This window comes from Maniola jurtina, chromosome 9, assembly GCF_905333055.1.
Source record: "Maniola jurtina chromosome 9, ilManJurt1.1, whole genome shotgun sequence".
Taxonomy (NCBI): domain Eukaryota; kingdom Metazoa; phylum Arthropoda; class Insecta; order Lepidoptera; family Nymphalidae; genus Maniola; species Maniola jurtina.
Genome location: NC_060037.1, coordinates 8,062,036 through 8,080,738, shown reverse-complemented (window position 1 = coordinate 8,080,738; position 18,703 = coordinate 8,062,036). Strand labels below are relative to the sequence as shown.

Genomic DNA, 18,703 nt, shown 5'->3' with positions numbered 1-18,703 from the left:
ATGAGAGGTTCGGTCCAACGTCTCATAGATTTCACAACACATATTGTTACAATTAAAGCCTATATGTATATTATACCGGGGTTTTCGGCAATTTCCTTCGGGTTGGTGATGATGGCGATTTGTCCGTATCCGGTTCTGTGAACCAAAATAATTTGTTTCACTACAGATAATGCTAGAACTCCAGACATGATTAAAAACCTATCGTAAATGAAGATTATGTTGTCAAAACACTACCGTACATATGAAGCGGATGAACAGAGCAGGAAGACTAGAAAAAATAATAAGAAGAATTAAGTAAAAATAAGTGTAGAATACATAAAATTTGAAAGTAGAAGAGAAAAAGTATAACAACAGTTCCAAGAAACAGTACCTTCATTATTGTTTAAAAGTTACAAGTATTATATTGATAAATTTTCTTTTGCTTAAAATTCAAAAAGTGTCGGTTTCAAATCTTGTAGATGTTTGAAAATAGAATGTAAAGATATTTATAATGGGCGGTATCGTACCGTATAGGCCGTGGTGATGGTGAGAAGTGAGCGCGGGCGGCGCAGGCGGCTCGTCGATCTGTGGCGCGGGTTCCACCAGCAACTCTACGATGTCGCCACCCCGCTCTAGCACAGCGCATACTTCTTCAAAACTCCGCTCTATCAGGGGGACTCCACCCCATTCCAGTACCTAGCACAACCACAGAATACGTGTTAATAATACCATCTAGGTATAGATGGATCACTGTGTAAAGATATATAAATTAATATAGAGACTCTTGATAAACGTAATACAAGTCGCACAGCGCTGATCCTAAAGTTTAAGAAGCGCCTTTCTTTTTATCGCAAACTCTTATCGTTTATCTCTCTCTCTCTCTCTCTCTTAAAAGGTTATACTTATCAAAGGGGCGCACCGCCCTAGGTTTCTCGGGTCACCCCGAATCTTGGGAGATTGGAATCCATGTCTTTTATTCTCGTTATACTACCGTAAGACCATATCAGGTCATCGCGTGTTGAATGTTGGACTGAAAACCGAAAGGTTGACGGTTCAACCCCCGCCCGTTGCACTATTGTCGTACCTACTCCTAGCACAAGCCTGACACTTAGTTGGAGAGGAAAGGGGAATATTAGTCATTTAACATGGCTAATATTCTTTTTTTATATAAAAAAAAATTAATGAGAAATGATGATGATGTTGAATAAAGACGATTTTAAATTTTGTATCGCAATATTATGATTGCCTTGTCTCCCTGTTGTAATCCTGCGACGTCCGCCGGTCCGCCGGGCACCGTCCATACTATAACTGCTTCACGACGCCCGCTCGCATCAGGCTTGCCCCCCACAATGCGCATGCCGAAACCTCGCGCTGAAAACAGTAAGTATGAGGAACTGGCAAACAAAATGGTGTAGTTGTAGAAATTAAATTTTACAAGAGAAGCAAAACACTGAATGAAAGCTGTTGAACTTTACTGTAATTTTGACCGAAATTATGAATTTTGGACTCAACTTTAGCTCGATTTTAATGACTAAATGCTGCGTGCGTCTTCATCCGCGTATATTTAGGTTTGCTCAAATTTCCGTGGGAACTCTTTAATTGTAATGGTAAATCAATGGTAAATGGATAAAAGTGGTCTATGTCCGTACCTATACAAGCTAACCCTGTACCTCATTAAAATCGGTTTATTAACGGATGGACTTCACACACTTTCGTATTTATAGTATTAGTATGAATTTAAAAGCATTTAATTGAAGATACTTTTGAAAACTTACACCTAGCGCCTTTATCGTTAGGATCTCGTCGCAAGGTAACACGTCGCGTTGAGCGATCGTCAACATCATGTATGACTATTTTGATGGCTTCGGCGTCAACGGACATTTGTCTTGCAGCGGCTGCGGCGGCGGCTGCAGCAGCAATAGACGCCGCCGATGGTTCCGATGCTTCAGAGCCTCGTGATGCAAGCGCCGCCATAGCACTCAGAGCTCCAGTTCTTTGTTGTAACGCGGCAATATCAGGTCTGAAAATAAAACATGGAAATTCTTAGTTTAAAGTTTTACAGACTGGCAGCTGATGCTGTCTTAAGCATGCTCGTATGTCTCGCTTAACCCTACTAATGTGTAACTTTTTATAGATATTTCTGTATTTATAGAGACCCAAATACGGTGAAATCATGTTACACCTTGAGTTAAACTAAAACCGCCAGGCACCTACAGGCTAGAAAATCGTTTGTAAAAATCACACTTACAGTTGACTGCCTCTTCGTCTGATAGGCCTGTCTTCATCAACGCTTAGGCCGCTTATTTGAGGCGCAGAGCCCATTTCAACTGAATCGGTGTCTGCCCGGTAAGAACTCCGTCTCGACCCACCGCCCGCTACCACGTCGACCGCAGAGGCTCTGATAGTTAACAAAATCAACCAGTTAATTAATTAATAAATAAATCTTTATTCACTTAACAAAAGTATTGTAAACAAGCTTTAGAGTGAGGCCTGTGAGTAATTATATCATCAGCTATAATATGTTCAAACTACTGCCCAAAAAAAAGAAGTGAAATGTTTCATGGTTAATGTATGTATGTATGCGAGTTTATTTATTGCACCATAACTTCTAAATGCCTGAACAGATTTGGATATACCTAATGTAGACCATCGTTAAAATCCTTACATCATCTCGAGTGACACTACCTATAAATTAAAAAAAAAAAAAACTAAAAGTGGCAGAGCAATCGTGTTTTAAAAGTTGTCGCCCTTTAAAGTTGAAAATTTTCAAAGCTTGACCCAAGTGAAGATCAATGATCTATAAAGCTTAGCTTAAATCTTTTACATTTCACAAGATGTTAAACATTAAGTAAACATACTTAGCTACTATGCAACGTGTGAGTACTGCGCTCTAAAAGCTGTACCTACTGTAAGGAACGTGTTTCCCACTGAGTAAAGGAATTGAATGGATAAAGCGTAGGTAAAGCCTTTGAAGGGCTTTATCTCTTTGTGTTTCCAAATTGATGCATGTACGAGGTAAAGTTGCCGTAAGCTAGGATAAGTTCTACGACGTTGCTTTGTGTCCAAAAATCTATTTATTTTTAGGGTTCCGTTCGCAAAGGGTGCAAACGGAACCCTATGACTGCCTCCACTGTCCGTCCGTCCGTTTGTCTGTCAGCGGGCTGTATCTCATGAAATGTTATACTTAACTGAAAAGTTGAAATTGTCAGAGAGTATTTCTATTGCCGCTATAACAAAAAATAATAAAAAATTTAAAATAGCCACGGTGCAAATAAAAATAAAAAAGTAAAATCATACTGTTATATCTTGTACGATGGTATGGAACCGTTCTTGCATGAAAACGACCCGCATTTTACCAGTTTTTTCTTTTAATCAATACTTAACATGACCTTTACGTTTTTATTTTGTACTAAAATTAAAAGATCCCTGGTTGTTATTTAGTTTATAAGAGCTTTCTCGTGTTGAGTTTGTAAAATGGGAGAAGTCCCTTAATTTTACGAGCGTTCCTCAATCTTAGTCGTTAACTGCGTATCTTAACTGAAAATGTTTATAGGTATTTTACGATCAAAACAAATTATTATTATTAAGTCATAGTATAAGGGATAAAGTTTAAGATTTCATGATGTTTAAGACTTTTACGTTTATTTAGTTAGCTAAAGTTAACAAGTACAGAAAGTAACACATGTATGTTATCATTTTTACTGCTGAGATTTTTTACCTGCAAGAAGTTAGAAATGACGACGTCTTGTGTACCACGAAACAATTTGAGATAATGTTATTTTTTCAGTTTTCAGGTAATTATGGGGCTGGCGTTCTTTATTTTGGAAAGAAAAATCCTTAAATAAATTTAGAATTGAAAAAAAAAATTAACTAAATTGTGACTATATTTGAATTTATATTATACATATTATTTTATGTCGTAATAATTATATTTTTGCAAAACACTGATTTTTAGTTCGACTCGTGGCTCATAGGCGAGGATAATATTAAAATTTTACCTTGAAATAAAATTTCTATTATGTTTCCTAAGACGTCCGAAGTCCATTTATGAAGAGAGAGTACATCGCTCCTTCCACGCCTTTTCGCTAGATGTCGTTGATTTCCGTCACGCAACCCGTGCCTCCAACGCCGCCAACAGCCGTTCTGTGAACTAACTAACACAAGCCACAACAAGCCACCATATTTCGTCATTGTTCGGTTCATAATGATTAATGATGTGTACGGTAAGATATAATAGTAGCACCAGGAAGACATCATCTGGACTTCGGACGTCTTAGGAAACATAATAGAAATTTTATTTCAAGGTAAAATTTTAATATTATGTGTTCCGTTTGACGTCCGAAGTCCATTTATGAAGAGACCTGTTTGTTATCTCCTGGTGGCTTGTGAAAAGGAAAAACGCAACAATGTGATAACTTTATGTTATGTAAATTAAAAACGTTAGTATTAGATATTTAAATAACCATATATGTAAGTAATCCTTAACCGATAACTGTTAATGGATGATAACAGTAACAGAAAATTGACAGTAAAATTTTCTTGATACTGGAAAATATTGAATATCTACACTACTTTATTCGCATTATTATTCGATTTCGCACTCCTAATAATTCATGATAACAGAAAACTGAAAATTGGTAGTAAAAACTTTACTCAATATTGGAAAACATTGAATAAGGAACTTAGATTTGAAATCTGTCTTTTTATGATAATGTATTCTTTACCACCAACTTGCTTTAGAATAATTAATAGAATAATCTTAAGCCCAAAGGAGGGCATTGTGGATTGAAAGCTATTTGATTTAGTCTGTCGCAGCTTCGGACAATAGATTCTAAACCCAACTTAGTTATGTTAAATATTAGAATAATATATAACTTAGCCAAATAATAGCTTAACTATCTGGCCTGTATGTCTCTCAAGTTAATAAGTTAGTTGGAGATCATCTAAATTTGTTAAAAACAAATATTAAAATAAAAAGATTAATCAGGAGAAGGTCAGCTCAGATTCAAAATTATTATAAAATTATCTCCATTTATAATACCAAAAGTAGGATTCTTATATCAACTTTTTTAATTTGATTCCTGTTACCTGCAAGTATGTACAGAATATCCTTGCATCCCATAAAGGAAGTTTAGGTGGAATAAGTTCAGCTAAAGCCACTGCTTTTATGGTATGAATAACCGTATAAAATTTTAACATTCGAACCTGTCTCACAAATAGAAGCTATCGCTGATTTAGGTTCATGATATTATACAAGTATGGTATGGTAAGCAAGATTACTGCCAATATAATTTTGCTAAATATCTCACTATATCATTCCTTGGAAAAGGCGGTTGTCTATATGACCATATTTTAAATGAAGGCCTAGGTACGATTTGAGTGTCGATGCTATTCCGCAGGCAGCACGATAAAAGAAGCTCCATCTCGCTATAGGGCCTGGGCTATATGTCAATGTGTCCCACCCAAATAGCTGGAGTTTCCGATTTGCAGGGGGCTTGATGTCAGCTGATGATCGCCCCGTCGCTGTGTCGTATGTTAATTATTATGTATCCTTTACCTGAGTTAAGGTGATGCCAGATGCGTGGAAATAGCCTAGGCGGCGGTAAGATGAACCACGCTGACTCGTATAATATCCAACATCTGCTAGACGCTGCGAGCAGGCAGGCGTTCGAGTCGGAAAGACGAGTTCAGTTTAAAATGACTCCTTGTAGTAAATGCCACTCCGAGCCTGCGTGATTACGCCAGAGGTTGTCGGCTTCGGTATTGTACACTCCCGGAAAGGTGATGAGGGAGGAGTACAATATTGAGGCTGTCCGTCAGAGTGAATAGCTTTTTGTCAAGTCTAAAAGCCATTTTGGTCTCGTTCCGCTTCGTACTTTATATTTAAAGTGGATACCACTGCTTTGACTGCAAGGCCAGTTTTGAGTTCTCGCGTATTGAAACATAATACATCTTGAGTTGTAATGGTATTTTCTCTGTCGATGACTCACTAGTATGATGTACACTAACCGTTTATATATTTCTTTATCTGTTACAACGTAATCCAAAAGATACCTATTGAGGTGAACTGAGACCGTCTGAAAACAGATTCTCTAGCCACTATACAAGCTCGGCTCGCACTCTTTCAGAAAATGATGTTTGGTTTTGCTAGCATGCTTCCGAACACAATTTCAGTGACTTAGAAACGTACGGCAAGCAACCTTCCCCGGTGGGTGATGAAGGTCGCAAAGTTGAGATACCCTAAAAGGCGTTGCGCCTGTTTGAGGGCCCAACTGCCGGTTTCTAAGAGAGACCACAGACTCTGACCAACTTTTGTTATCCCGTCTGGGGGTAGGGACTCCTGTTGAGGTGTGTGTCCGATTTTACTCCCCAATACTCGCGGTTGAAAGCGATCTCCTTTGCGTTGTGATCGATTTCTCGACATTGAAACCTAGGCTGGTTAAGAGTGATAGCCAGTAAGGTTATGAGCTTTCAAAATTTTTTTTTTTTTTTTTTTGGACTGGTGACAATGTGAAGTCGTCCAAATACACGAGTAGGCGAAAGCATTTGTCGCGCAATACTTGAGCAGCCCAATTTGACACAAAGGCGAACAACTTTTGGTGCGGTCGCCAGACATAAGGATAAGAAAGTGATGTTCCAAAACCAACATACCGATTGGGTGATTTATGTTTTAGGCGCAATAATAAGCCAGACTTTTGAGCATAGAGTCGTCCGTTTAGAAATTGGCATTTGAATGGTAAAGAAAACCAAACGTATGAATATGTATCGGTTGCAATATTCTTGGGTATCAGTCCATTCAGTCAGTTTATTTGGTAACGTGACCTGGTACACATATCTATGGCGGCGCCTCCACCTGAACCAATTTTATCTCTTAAGAGAGAGAGAGAGAGAAATATCAAGGACAAGAGCGAATTAGACTTTAGGCCGTAGGGCTACGCGAGCCAAATTGCACTTTATTTGCGTTGTAACGAGTCATTATTTATTGTAAGGTTAATTTTTAAAAACCGATTTGAACTGTCAGCAATATTATAAAATTATTAATTAATCCAATGAAGGTAGTTTGATAAAAACTATATTTGGCTCCTTTAACGTCCTACAATCCGTTGCTAGAAGGTCAACAAGACTGAACCCGCATGAATACGGGTGTTTTGAAGGTTTCAGTCCAGTCTCCATCTGAGATTCGGAGCGACACTGCACCCCCTCGGCACTTGGACTGCGAACTGGACAACTAGACGTTGTGCCAGCAATCCCACTCCAATTAAATTAGTCTTTTTAAATTAAAACTCTCTGACAACCTCCACGCATTGAACCAATGTTCCATGCGTAGGTTTTGGAAGGACATTCCAATAATTCGATAAAAATATTTAAACAACACCTGCTTTTCTGAGTGACGCCAATATTATTAAAACGTATTTGCAGAGTGAGCGTTCTGTAAGGTACTAAGTAAATGTCGTCACGCTTGACCACAATAACACCCGATGGAAAGAGATGATGCGGTCCAAGATGGGACGCGTTCATATAGAAGATGCTCATTCACTCTTATTTTAAGGACACCCGAACTACAATTTGGCAGGAAATACAGATCGCGGAAAAGTATTCCAAACCTTAGCCAAGTATTTTGAACAGCGATGAAATAGACGATGTAGTTTGCAAGGCTGGTTTTAGTAGATACCTGATTTTATCAAAACCCCGAATTTGTAAGGTAATGCTGCGAAAGGACGGTACTTTGATACTCTTTTAGAAACTTTTAAAGTTGAAGGAACCAATGGAGATTGATTCAAAAGAATTCGGGCTTAGTTACGTAGTTCGTAAAAGGTGTATACTTACCTGTCTTAATACTCTTTGAGACAGTCGCCCGAAACAACTTTTTAGAGTAATTTTCATGATTTTTATTTTATAAAACTGTTTTCATATGGCTCCCCCTTTTTCTTTCCATCAGAGAAGTCACTTTGTTGACGATAAAAGGTATTTCCTAAGATATAGATAGTATTGAAAAACTTTGGACATACCTACCCTCAATTTTTGATATTTTTCTATACAACTTACATTCAATATTTTTCTTATTGTTAAATATTGTGAAATTGTATTTCGAAGAAGAGAGTAGTTCTAAAATTCTTACGAAAGTGCTAGACACTTTAAAAGTTATTGTTTCGTCCATATAATCTGAAGAATTGAACTTATTTGACAATGCCGCACACTACGTCACATATTTTGAAATCGCGAAATATTACCAATATTTTGCCTGGGGCGTAAAAAAGGGAACCCGTTAAACACTAGTAGTTGCTTCAGTAAGAAAATATGAAGCCTAGTAGGTAGTTGAATTTAGTAAATTCGGTTCGGGCATTGGTAATTTAGCACAAAATATTTCAATTTGACTCACCCTTTGGAAGGTAACTCAAACCTTAGTTTCAACTTTTACGAGGCACAATGTGCTCTGAGCTGCTACGGCGCCCTGATTGACTGCGGCGCCCCACGCAGCTGCGGTGCCTTGAGCGATGCGGCGGCTGCCGCGCTCCGAGCGGCTGCGGTGACCTGAGCCACTACGGCGTTCTTGACGAATTTTCACTTCCCACTCACACATTTCACACTTCACACACCACACGATGACGAGTTTTCTGGCCGAACTATTTTGTCGGCCTCGGACGGCACGGAAATTTCACCATTTTTAAAGATCACTACTTCTCGATGAGAGAAAGGGATCAAAAAATATATATACGATTCAATCTACGAATCGCATGCACAAATTCACTTACGTAACGGAAAAATATTTAGTAAAAAACCAAAATTTTCTACTTAAATAAACTAAAAACTTTTTACTTCTATCTCAAAAGTTTTATATAAAATCTAACGACTTGCGTGGTCGAAAGACGACGCAACAATGACGAAATATGGTGGCTTGTTGTGGCTTGTGTTAGTTAGTTCACAGAACGGCTGTTGGCGGCGTTGGAGGCACGGGTTGCGTGACGGAAATCAACGACATCTAGCGAAAAGGCGTGGAAGGAGCGATGTACTCTCTCTTCATAAATGGACTTCGGACGTCAAACGGAACACATAATATAGCGCTACATAAACACGTTGCGTTAGGTCGCGTCGTAGGACATTGTAGAGCATCAAAAAAGCGTAGCGCTACGTCGTAGGATGTTGTAGTGCTACGAAATCCTCACCTAAATATTTTCCAATATGAGGTTGCCATTTGAGCACTGTGTGATGTCTATTGATTCTTCAAACTGTGTTTACGTCCGTTAGCATACCTTCGCATTTTTTTTTTGTTAAAATAAAATAATAATTAATCATCAAGGCATTATAAAATTATAAATGACTAGCTGGTGCCCACGACTTCGTCCGTGTGGATTTACATTTTTCAAAATCCCGCGGGAACTCTTTAATTTTCCGAGATAAAAAGTAGCTTATGTGTTAATCCAGGGTATAATCTATCTCCATTCCAAATTTCATCCAAATCAGTTCAGATATTTTTGCGTGATTTCTCGCGTGAGAAAAAATAATGTTGGATACCTTCTAGACATGGGTGGCGGTGCAGTAAGGGCCGGCGAGTGCGCGGGCGGGTGCTGGTCCTCGTCCACGGAGCGCTGGCGCGGCGCGGGCGCGCGCACGGAGCGGCGGCGCGTGGGAGTCACGGTGCTCGGCCGCCGCGACTCCGGGTTCGGCGTCACGCTACCGCCGCCCTTTAACTGCCGCAAGGGCAGCGTGGTTAAAATTCGTTTACTCGATTTCATTGTAAAACTCTTATTTGTAAGTAAAAGAAGAATAAATTAACCATAGATTAACCATCAATGTTCATATGACATGTATCCTTTCTGAGCGCGAACTCGCCAACAAACCACAGTGCAGTTTGACGAGATATAAACTGAACTATTTGTGTTCGTGCATATAATGAATACTTAAATTAAAAAATATATTATAAAAGGGGTGGTACTGGTAGCCTAGTACATGCCTAGTTAAGACCTCGGCCGCCTAATCGAGGGGTCCTGGGTATTGTATTTTATTTAATTTATTTATTGTGTTTGTAAAGTTAATAAAGATTTATTTATTTATCATATTTCAAGCAATTAAATTTCACTTGCTTGAGTAAACCTACATACTCGTACCTATGATCTCAATAATATTCTCAAAGTGTGTGAAGTTTGCCCTCGATCAGCGTGGTAGATAGACTATTTGCCCAAATCATGCACAATCTGAGAGGGAACTCGTTCTCAGTAGTGGGCTGGCGATGGGTTAAGATGATTATAAATGAGAAGACATCTGTCTGTTTGTTATCTTTTCTCGCTCAAATGAACCGATCTCGAGGTACATTGGAGTACATAGATAGTTTGCATCCTGATACTCATTGATAGAGTTGGCTATGTATTCGTTACTCATTCTCCTGGAAATGACGAGCTCCTACAGGAGTTAATAAATCTAAATTCACGTGGGTGATGTCACTGCACATAAAAAGTTCTTACTGCAACTTCAGTCGCTGCAGTGATTGTCGTGGGACAAAACGCCTTTGTAACTTCCCAATAGTGTTCTAATGGATCAGTAACAAAGACGTTATTTTAAAACAGCACGGAAACTAAAGCTTGTCTGAAGTTTTACTCTTAAGCTTGAGGCTAACTCGGTCAACTCACTAATTAAGTCAATGTCATTGGCATAGAGTGATCGTCTATAGATCGCCACAAATTTATATCTAACCGGCTATTGCCATCGACTTTTTCGTAGTATATATGTAATGTATAAAATATGTTTATTTTTAGCTTCAAGCTTTATAATAGTGAAAGAATTAAAATAATTGTTTCAGTACTTCAGAGTTAATCGATTATAAACAAAAGACTCTACATCTTTATAATATTCGAGTATAGATAATTTCTATGAGGACCCTCGAGCAATTAATGACTCCGCAACAATTTTTCCACCTCTTCATTTATGCGTTGGCTGTGCTCTGCATAGTTTTTTAAAGAAACAATTAAAATTGGTTTATCTAATGAAAAAACACGCGGTACATTTCTGCACACATAGGAAGGACTCTTCTTTCGAAGTAAATACAGCTTAGTTTGAGTTATTAACAAGAAAGACACATGTGTTTGGGTCTATTCCATTCTGTCGCTGTGCGTTGCGTTTTATATTCATAACTTAGTTAATTGATAAGCACGGTGGTCACCAAGTCGTCACTATGCTGATGAGTTCATAATATAAACACACACTTTGCCTAATCACTGTACCTACTTCGCTTCTCTCTCTCTCTCTCTCTCTCTCTGTCCGGTCGTTCTTTCATAGCTGGCTTCCTATTTTGTACTTTTGGCCTCAGTGTTGCCCAGAAAACAAGCTGCTCTACTTTGTTTTATCACGGTGAAAACAAACGAACATTACCTTCTCTAACTCCTTCAGTGACGCAGGTGAAACGTCGGAATGTCTGCGTAACTCTGGCGAGCGAGGTGGGGCGAGGGCAGTAGTGGAGCTTCCACTGCCTAGCCTCGCTTCTGAGTGCCGGCGCTGTAAGGCCTCGAGCACAGGCACGTCTAGCAGAGAATCTGTGCTGTCCTGTGCGGCGGGCGGCAGCCGAGGGCCAGCTTTGCGACGGCACACGGAGCACCGCCATGAACTCTGTTAACCAACAAATAAAACTATTGAATTTTGTGCTTTAAGCATTTTTTTTTAAAAAGAATATTAGCCATGTTAAATAACTAATATTCCCCTTTCCTCTCCAACTAAGCATCAGGCTTGTGCTAGGAGTAGGTACGACAATAGTGCAACGGGCGGGGTTTGAAACGTCCGCGTCGACCTTTCGGTTTTCAGTCCACTCCTTTACCGGTTAAGCTATTGAGGCTCTATAGCATTTTAATATGTTATATTGCATAGCGCACAAACACTCTGACAAAGAATTACTGAATATAAAAGTAAATTTTTCCAAAGAATCATTAATATTAATACAGGCAACATGAAATACAATAATAGTGACCCAATAATTCAACAATTAATGTCCCATGTGTCAGGTTACCAATATCTCGGCTCCCCTCAAATCTAGGAAATGTTTGAAATGGAATATAGGAAAATGTTTTAAGCATTTAACTAGGTCCTATAGCTCAGTCATATTTACACAGTTGGTACTTGAAAAACTAACGCCAAATGCCATTACGTAAGTCTTAGAATTCACCATCACTTATCACCCGGTAAGATCGCAGTTTAGGGCTAATTTTTATCAAAATAAAAAGAAAATGTACCCAGTACCGTACTGCATTGTCAGCTGCATGTTACGTGCTTCAGTACCTTGTATTATAAGTTATAATCTCGTCATGCTGCAATCAAGCACCCTGCATGTGTCTCACCTCTTCGTCACTTGCAGGTTTGGAGTAGGATGAGCAGTCTTCGCACACGCGGTGCTGGCACCCGTTGCATATGTGGAACACCTCTCCCGGCTTTAATGCTTTTAGACATACGCGACACGCCCCTGCGCGGGATGGTGCTTTGCCCGGCTCACTGAAAATATGTAAACAGTATAAATATGAAAACATTTTTTTTTAAATTAACATTAAAAATTTTATTTACTTATTATCCTTAATAGTTATTCACAATCGAAAGATTCTTCTTTTTATCCCAATACTCTAAAGTCTAACTTTAGGGCATCGGGATAGAAGAGTTCGAGGAGTTAGAGACTCCGAGATCTAACCTAGAGTTTGTTATTAATTGTCATATAACCAAAGCGTGAGCAAAATTCCAAAACAATTGGTTCAGTAGAAGTAATTTAAAAAATCTATGAATCAAATATCTGTGGTATGAAAGTGAAGCTAAGAAATACAGTACCTAATTACTTATTAAAACCGACTTTATTAGTAGGCTTATTTTAATCCGAAAAGAATACGGCGCATTTCTATTACTTAAGTTGCATTAGGTAAGTACAGGACTATTGTAGTTAGTAAGGTTTATTTTATCGAATTAACTCAATTAGATTGGAGCTAACCCAATAAGTAGGAATAATTAATGAGTCACATGCGGTGAAACTACAATTAATATGTATAATAACATACTATATATATTATACATATACATATTATATTGTGTTTCTGTCTATACTACTTGATTACTGTGGTTACTGATTGGCATTTCAAGACTTGAACGCAATGCACGAGAACGTTCAACACTGCTTCTAGAAACTTTGGGTAATTTAAGGAACTGTATGAAGGTGTCACAGTGCGGAGCGCTCCTGGATCTCCTCACACACCCCTCAATTGAACCTCCTTTCGTGTTACCAGGGGCGTGACTCTCTCAGTTTAAAGGAATATGCACTCTTGGCTAGTGCTCGTATTACCAGAACCATAACACAACAATATGGCCTTTCATTTTGCGTACATGCTTTCAAAATTCCTCCAAAGACAACATGTTTTTGCATAACAAGAAGGCATTTGTTTAAGTCTTAAGAAGAATAAAATAAATCCGTACCGTTCAGTCTTAGCGGGTGTGGTAGCAGGAGGTGGCTGCGCGGGCGGCGGCGCGGGCGCAGGCTCCACCACTACCTCGGTGACGCCCTGCCGCGGCCCAAGCTTTGTTACTACAACGAATTAGGAAAAATTAAAGGGATATCGTAGAAAATGTTGTCTAAACAACAACATTCTGTGTTCTTACTCTTTGTAATTTTGTTAACAATAAAGTTGTTTAAATAAATAAATAATAATTTGATTGTGTTTTGAAATAACACCTATTCCATATTGAATTTTAAAAACTTAAACTACATCGTGAATTTCACGAACGTTTACAGCCAAAACCTTAGTAAAGGATGCTTTGATTTTCCTCAGTTTACTACGGCAAACAATTAGCTTCTTTCTCACTGAAATGAGTAAGAGGCGGACTATACGCGGCCCCACCTCGGCTTATAAAATTTATCTTCAAATATTTTAATGCAATTAGCTAGGGTGGAATCATAATGACGTTGAAGAGTTCGTAAATCGATCGATCTTTATCGATACGTAGGATTTAGGAATATCGTATATTAAATCATTATTTGATTAAATTACATCTCGTAAGTTATACCTTATAAGATATCAATGAATTTACCACTGACAAATACGGATATCTATTCTATTCCAGTTCATTTCATAGCTCTCATAGCTTGAATTCATATCGAGGCGAATTCCATTGAAACAGAGGGAATTGAAATAGGTATGCGTGTGGTATTGTTTTATACGAGGCATTTCGCAAAATGGACTAAAAGTGCAGTGTAACCTCTCGGGATCGCGATTTTTCAATTTGATGAATATTGCGAATCGCCCGTAAATTCTAGCCCGGACTTCACTATATTTTACAAAATATAAACTTACTAGCTGATGCTCGTAACTTCGTTCCCGTGGATATAGGTTTTTAAAAATCCTATGGGAACTCATTGATTTTCCGAGATAAAAAGTAGCCTATCTGTTAATTCAGGATATAACCTATCTCTGTTCTGAATTTCAGCCAAATTCGTCCAGTAGTTTTTGCTTGAAATCATCCATACATACAAACTTTCGCGTTTATAATATCAGTAGGATTTTTTTTCTACTTCTACTACATGATTATCTTAAACTTACTTTCTTATTTCTTGCGTAATAAAAAGAATTTTTATTGATAAAGAGAGTCAAAAAAATTATGATATGAGTCTTACTATAACGTCTAAATTCGTATGCGAGAGCGGTTCGAGAGAATATTGCAAATTCAGTTTATATATAGGGAATTCAAATAGGAGTGCGGTTTGTTTGTGCTGTATACCTTCCATTTTGCGGAATGTACTGACAGCGGAGTGCAGGCCCGCGGGAGTTGGCTGAGCGCTCGCAATATTCCGTTATGAATATTGAGAAATGCTGCGCACTATGGGCTTCATTTTGGTCCCAGCTAACAAATAATTTACGGCATTTTACGGTATTGTAGTGAAATATTACGAAAAACTTGTCCATACTAAGCTAGAGAAAATAAACTACCTATCTTTGGGAAAATTAACTAAATGTAATAAATTCAATACTATATTTGCCAAAATTTAATAACCTACGTAGCAATTTTTAGGTAGGTAAGTATCTACCGAAAAATGTACCTATAACAGCTATTATGACATCGGCTAAGAAAGGATTTTTGAAAATTCAACTCTTGAAATTTGTATAGTCCAAGCGAACGAAGTGCGGACGTAGTTACGATCATAAGTTTGTATATTATGAGATTGAATACAAAATATATAGGTATCTGAATGATTTCTGTTCTGTGATGCTAAATTGTTATCAAGCCGTCGAGGCTACTTTGCATAATTAAATTGCCCTCATTTTCCGATAGCGGCATTGGGCGCCGATCCGATGTCGATCACGTAAACTGTATGAAAAGCAGGCATTCGAGCCCGCAAAGTTATCGCGAACCTATTTTATATTCATAAATCATAAAATCTAAAATGAAATGCCAATAAAATGTAGTATTGTTACATTAATATTCAACATCATTATCTCTTGCCATTTAAGGCCCACTATTGTGAATGGATCTTCACACAATGAGAAGGGTTTAGGGTTTAGCTCGTAGTCCACCACACTAGGCAAGTTCGGATTGGCCGACTTACACATCTTTGGGAACATTATGGAGAACTCTCAGGTATACAAGTTTCCTCCTTTTCCTTCACGTTAAAGCAAGTGATATTGAAAATGCACATAGCCCTGGAAATGTAGAGGTGCCTGGCTGGGATCAAATGCCCCCTAAATGTAAGATGTAGATTATAGGTATTATTCAACACTGTCATAGATTAACGAACGGTTGGGTATTTCGTTGGTAAGTAATAACGACAATTTCTCACCCGACAGATTAAACCAGTATCTAGGGATTATATAAAGCCAGGTATCACTTCAAGGCCAGGTGTGCTTATAGGGCCTAAGATAAGGATAAGCACCATTTCAAAGTCTGGAGTGAACATCTTTGGCATATTGATTTTCTTGTGAGCATTGACTAGAAATACTCATTTGTAACTTTTTTAGTTCTACTAAATCTGCAAATCTATATTGAAGTGTCTGAGAAAAACATTCATACAAAATTAACCGAAACATATAAAAAAAAATATTTTCATTACTTTGAAAATACTTTCATATATTGTGAAATATAATAAAATGAATTTCGAAATTATGGCTTTGTATACTTAGAAGAAGTATCAAGTGCCCAGAACCGTAATCGACGAGTTTAAACTACAACAATATCTAGATTATGTAGAAAGGTAAACTAAGTATAAATCCTCTACGTAAGCGCTTTCCACCTTTCAATACATCATGACATATCATCAATCAAATGCAAGCCTACAGTATATCAATCGAAGCCGGGCGGATTAGGTAGTCATAAATAATTATACTGTTATGTACACTCGCAGTACTGTTAATATTAAATTGCGCATATCCTCACTTGTGTATATAAATTATAAGCACCAAACTTGCCGGCTCTAACTTTACAACTTGACGTTATAACTCTTGAAACTTATATAATATTGTAATTAAGCCCCTGCTATCCAACGCATTTAGTAATAAACTTAACTAATTGATACGTTTATGAGTTTATTTCAATGGATAAGTTTACTATTTTTATGTATTTTTTATTGTCTAGGTATACGAGAATCGCAGAAACAAATACCGACCTACCTAAACCTATGTCGACCATACCATCGAAGATCATAAAAATATGATGGTGCATATAGCTAGTGTATAATATTTATTATCGTACTGTTAATATTTTTATATTCTTCGTCATGGCTCAATATTACAGAGGAAATATTTTTTATTTGTAATCGATAAACTCTGAAACTGCTGAACCGATTTTAGTAATTATTTCACAATAAGAAAGCTATTTTATCCTGAATAAAGTAATAGGTTATATATTATGTACTAGATGATGCTCGTAACTACATCCGTGAGAGTTTAGGTTTTCAAAAATCCTGTGGGAAATTCAAGATTTTTCCGGCATACAAAATAGACAAATGCCACAAATTGGTTGATCTACGTGGGCTTAGATTTCTTAGAAAGCTCGTGGAAACTACTTGATTTTTCCGCGAAAACCCTATTTCTATTCCCAGGATCCAACCTAATTCTGTACTTTTCGACAAAATTGCTTAAACAGGTGGGCGTTGAAAAGCTAACCGACACACTTCAACATAATTATAGTTAATATCAGTATGGATATCGATATAAAGTTATATTAAATTTAACCAATCGAAGCCGGGTAGATGAGCTAGTAAGTTATAGTTTGAGTACTGATTGAGAGAATACTTGGCGGCTCTGATATGAATTCATAATTCGACCTCACATCTCTGACACACAAATTGTAATCAAGGTACAATGTGCATAATATAAGCGCTAAAGCAATTATTAATTCCAAGGTTTATTGTATGATTTACATACCTTATTATAATATCTTGACGGTTTTGCCCCTTTGAAAAGTAAGTAGGCCTAGTCTTTCAAAAAGGCAACGTTTGGCCAAGCATTGCAGTTGCAAATAATGTTTTTGGTCTACTGTGATTTTATTGTGTAAAACTTTAAGGTCAACATGTTAATTTTAAAAGCAACATGTTAATTTTAAAAGCGCTGCGAGTGCCAACAGATATAACAAGTGTAAATTAAAAATTTTCAACACCCCCGACCAGTGAAGGTTACAGTAACTAGAAAAGAGCTGATAACTTTCAAACGGCTGAACCGATTTTCTTGGACTAACTTACTTGGACTAATTAAGTTGGACTCAAGCTTGGACTTGGATCCAAAGTATCTGAGTTTTCCAAAACATCATTTTCAAATAATAAATAATAATGTATATCTAGGCAACGTCCATCTTGACAGCTTGACATTTGTCAATTGACATAATATTAAGAACCTAACGGTTATCTAACCTTCTTTTCTACAAGAAAACTAGAAAAGAGCTGATAACTCTTAAACGGCTGAACCAATTTTTTTGGATTATAGCTAAGAACACTCTCGATCAAGCTACCTTTCAAACAAAAAAAACTAAATTAAAATCGGTTCATTCGTTTAGGCGTTACGATGCCACAGACAGATACACAGATACACAGATACACAGATACACACGTCAAACTTATAACACCCCTCTTTTTGGGTCGGGGGTTAAAAAATAACTAATGTTAATAATTTTAATTTACGAATTATTTATAACAATTAAATTTTTGATACCACTTATCCAATTAATTTGAAAATAAAAAAAACAAATCTCTGTTATTTCATAGTTTTAAGTTTTCAGTTCTGTCTGCAGTTCCCACTGACTGCCAATTTTTCATTTATATAACTTTTGACAGCAGTAGGTAAGTAGTATTTTGGAGTATGCAGGAAATATGGTTCTCACGAATAATTTATTTCCCGTGTGAATTATTCTCAACCAACTTGGCAACTTCGTATAACTTCTGAATTCCACTTCATATTTAGACTCCGACACTTAAGTATAAATCGTAATTAAGCTTCTGTCTTATAACTGTGGTAATTTCTTGACAAATATTTCTAAATAGTGACTAGGAGGTGTTACTTCACGAAAGTCCTTGACATAATTTGTGTACTTACACAAATTAAAAGTTTATCTTCCCATCTCCTTTAAAATTTCTTTATACATTACATATCAAAAGACTAGATGATGGCCACTTCGTCTGCCCTTATCGATTTTCCGGGATAAAAAGTTGCCTATCACCGGATTCCCGGGACCCGGGATTCTATTTCTATACCCGTCAAAATAGGTACGGATGCGGATAGGCCGTTTG

General features: G+C 37.4%; 1 protein-coding gene across 1 annotated transcript in view; it reads right to left on the bottom strand.

Annotated features, from left to right (window-relative positions):
- LOC123868260 (regulating synaptic membrane exocytosis protein 1) overlaps positions 1–18,703 on the bottom strand; it is a 152,350-nt gene that overhangs the window by 11,785 nt on the left and 121,862 nt on the right. Inside the window, exons 4-12 of the mRNA XM_045910696.1 lie at positions 13,411–13,519; positions 12,300–12,450; positions 11,344–11,577; positions 9,493–9,668; positions 2,228–2,377; positions 1,755–1,999; positions 1,226–1,350; positions 507–675; positions 77–135 (exon numbers count right to left, since the gene is read on the bottom strand). Of these exons, the coding sequence (XP_045766652.1) occupies positions 77–135; positions 507–675; positions 1,226–1,350; positions 1,755–1,999; positions 2,228–2,377; positions 9,493–9,668; positions 11,344–11,577; positions 12,300–12,450; positions 13,411–13,519 (1,418 nt within the window). The remainder of the gene's footprint in view (positions 1–76; positions 136–506; positions 676–1,225; positions 1,351–1,754; positions 2,000–2,227; positions 2,378–9,492; positions 9,669–11,343; positions 11,578–12,299; positions 12,451–13,410; positions 13,520–18,703) is intronic.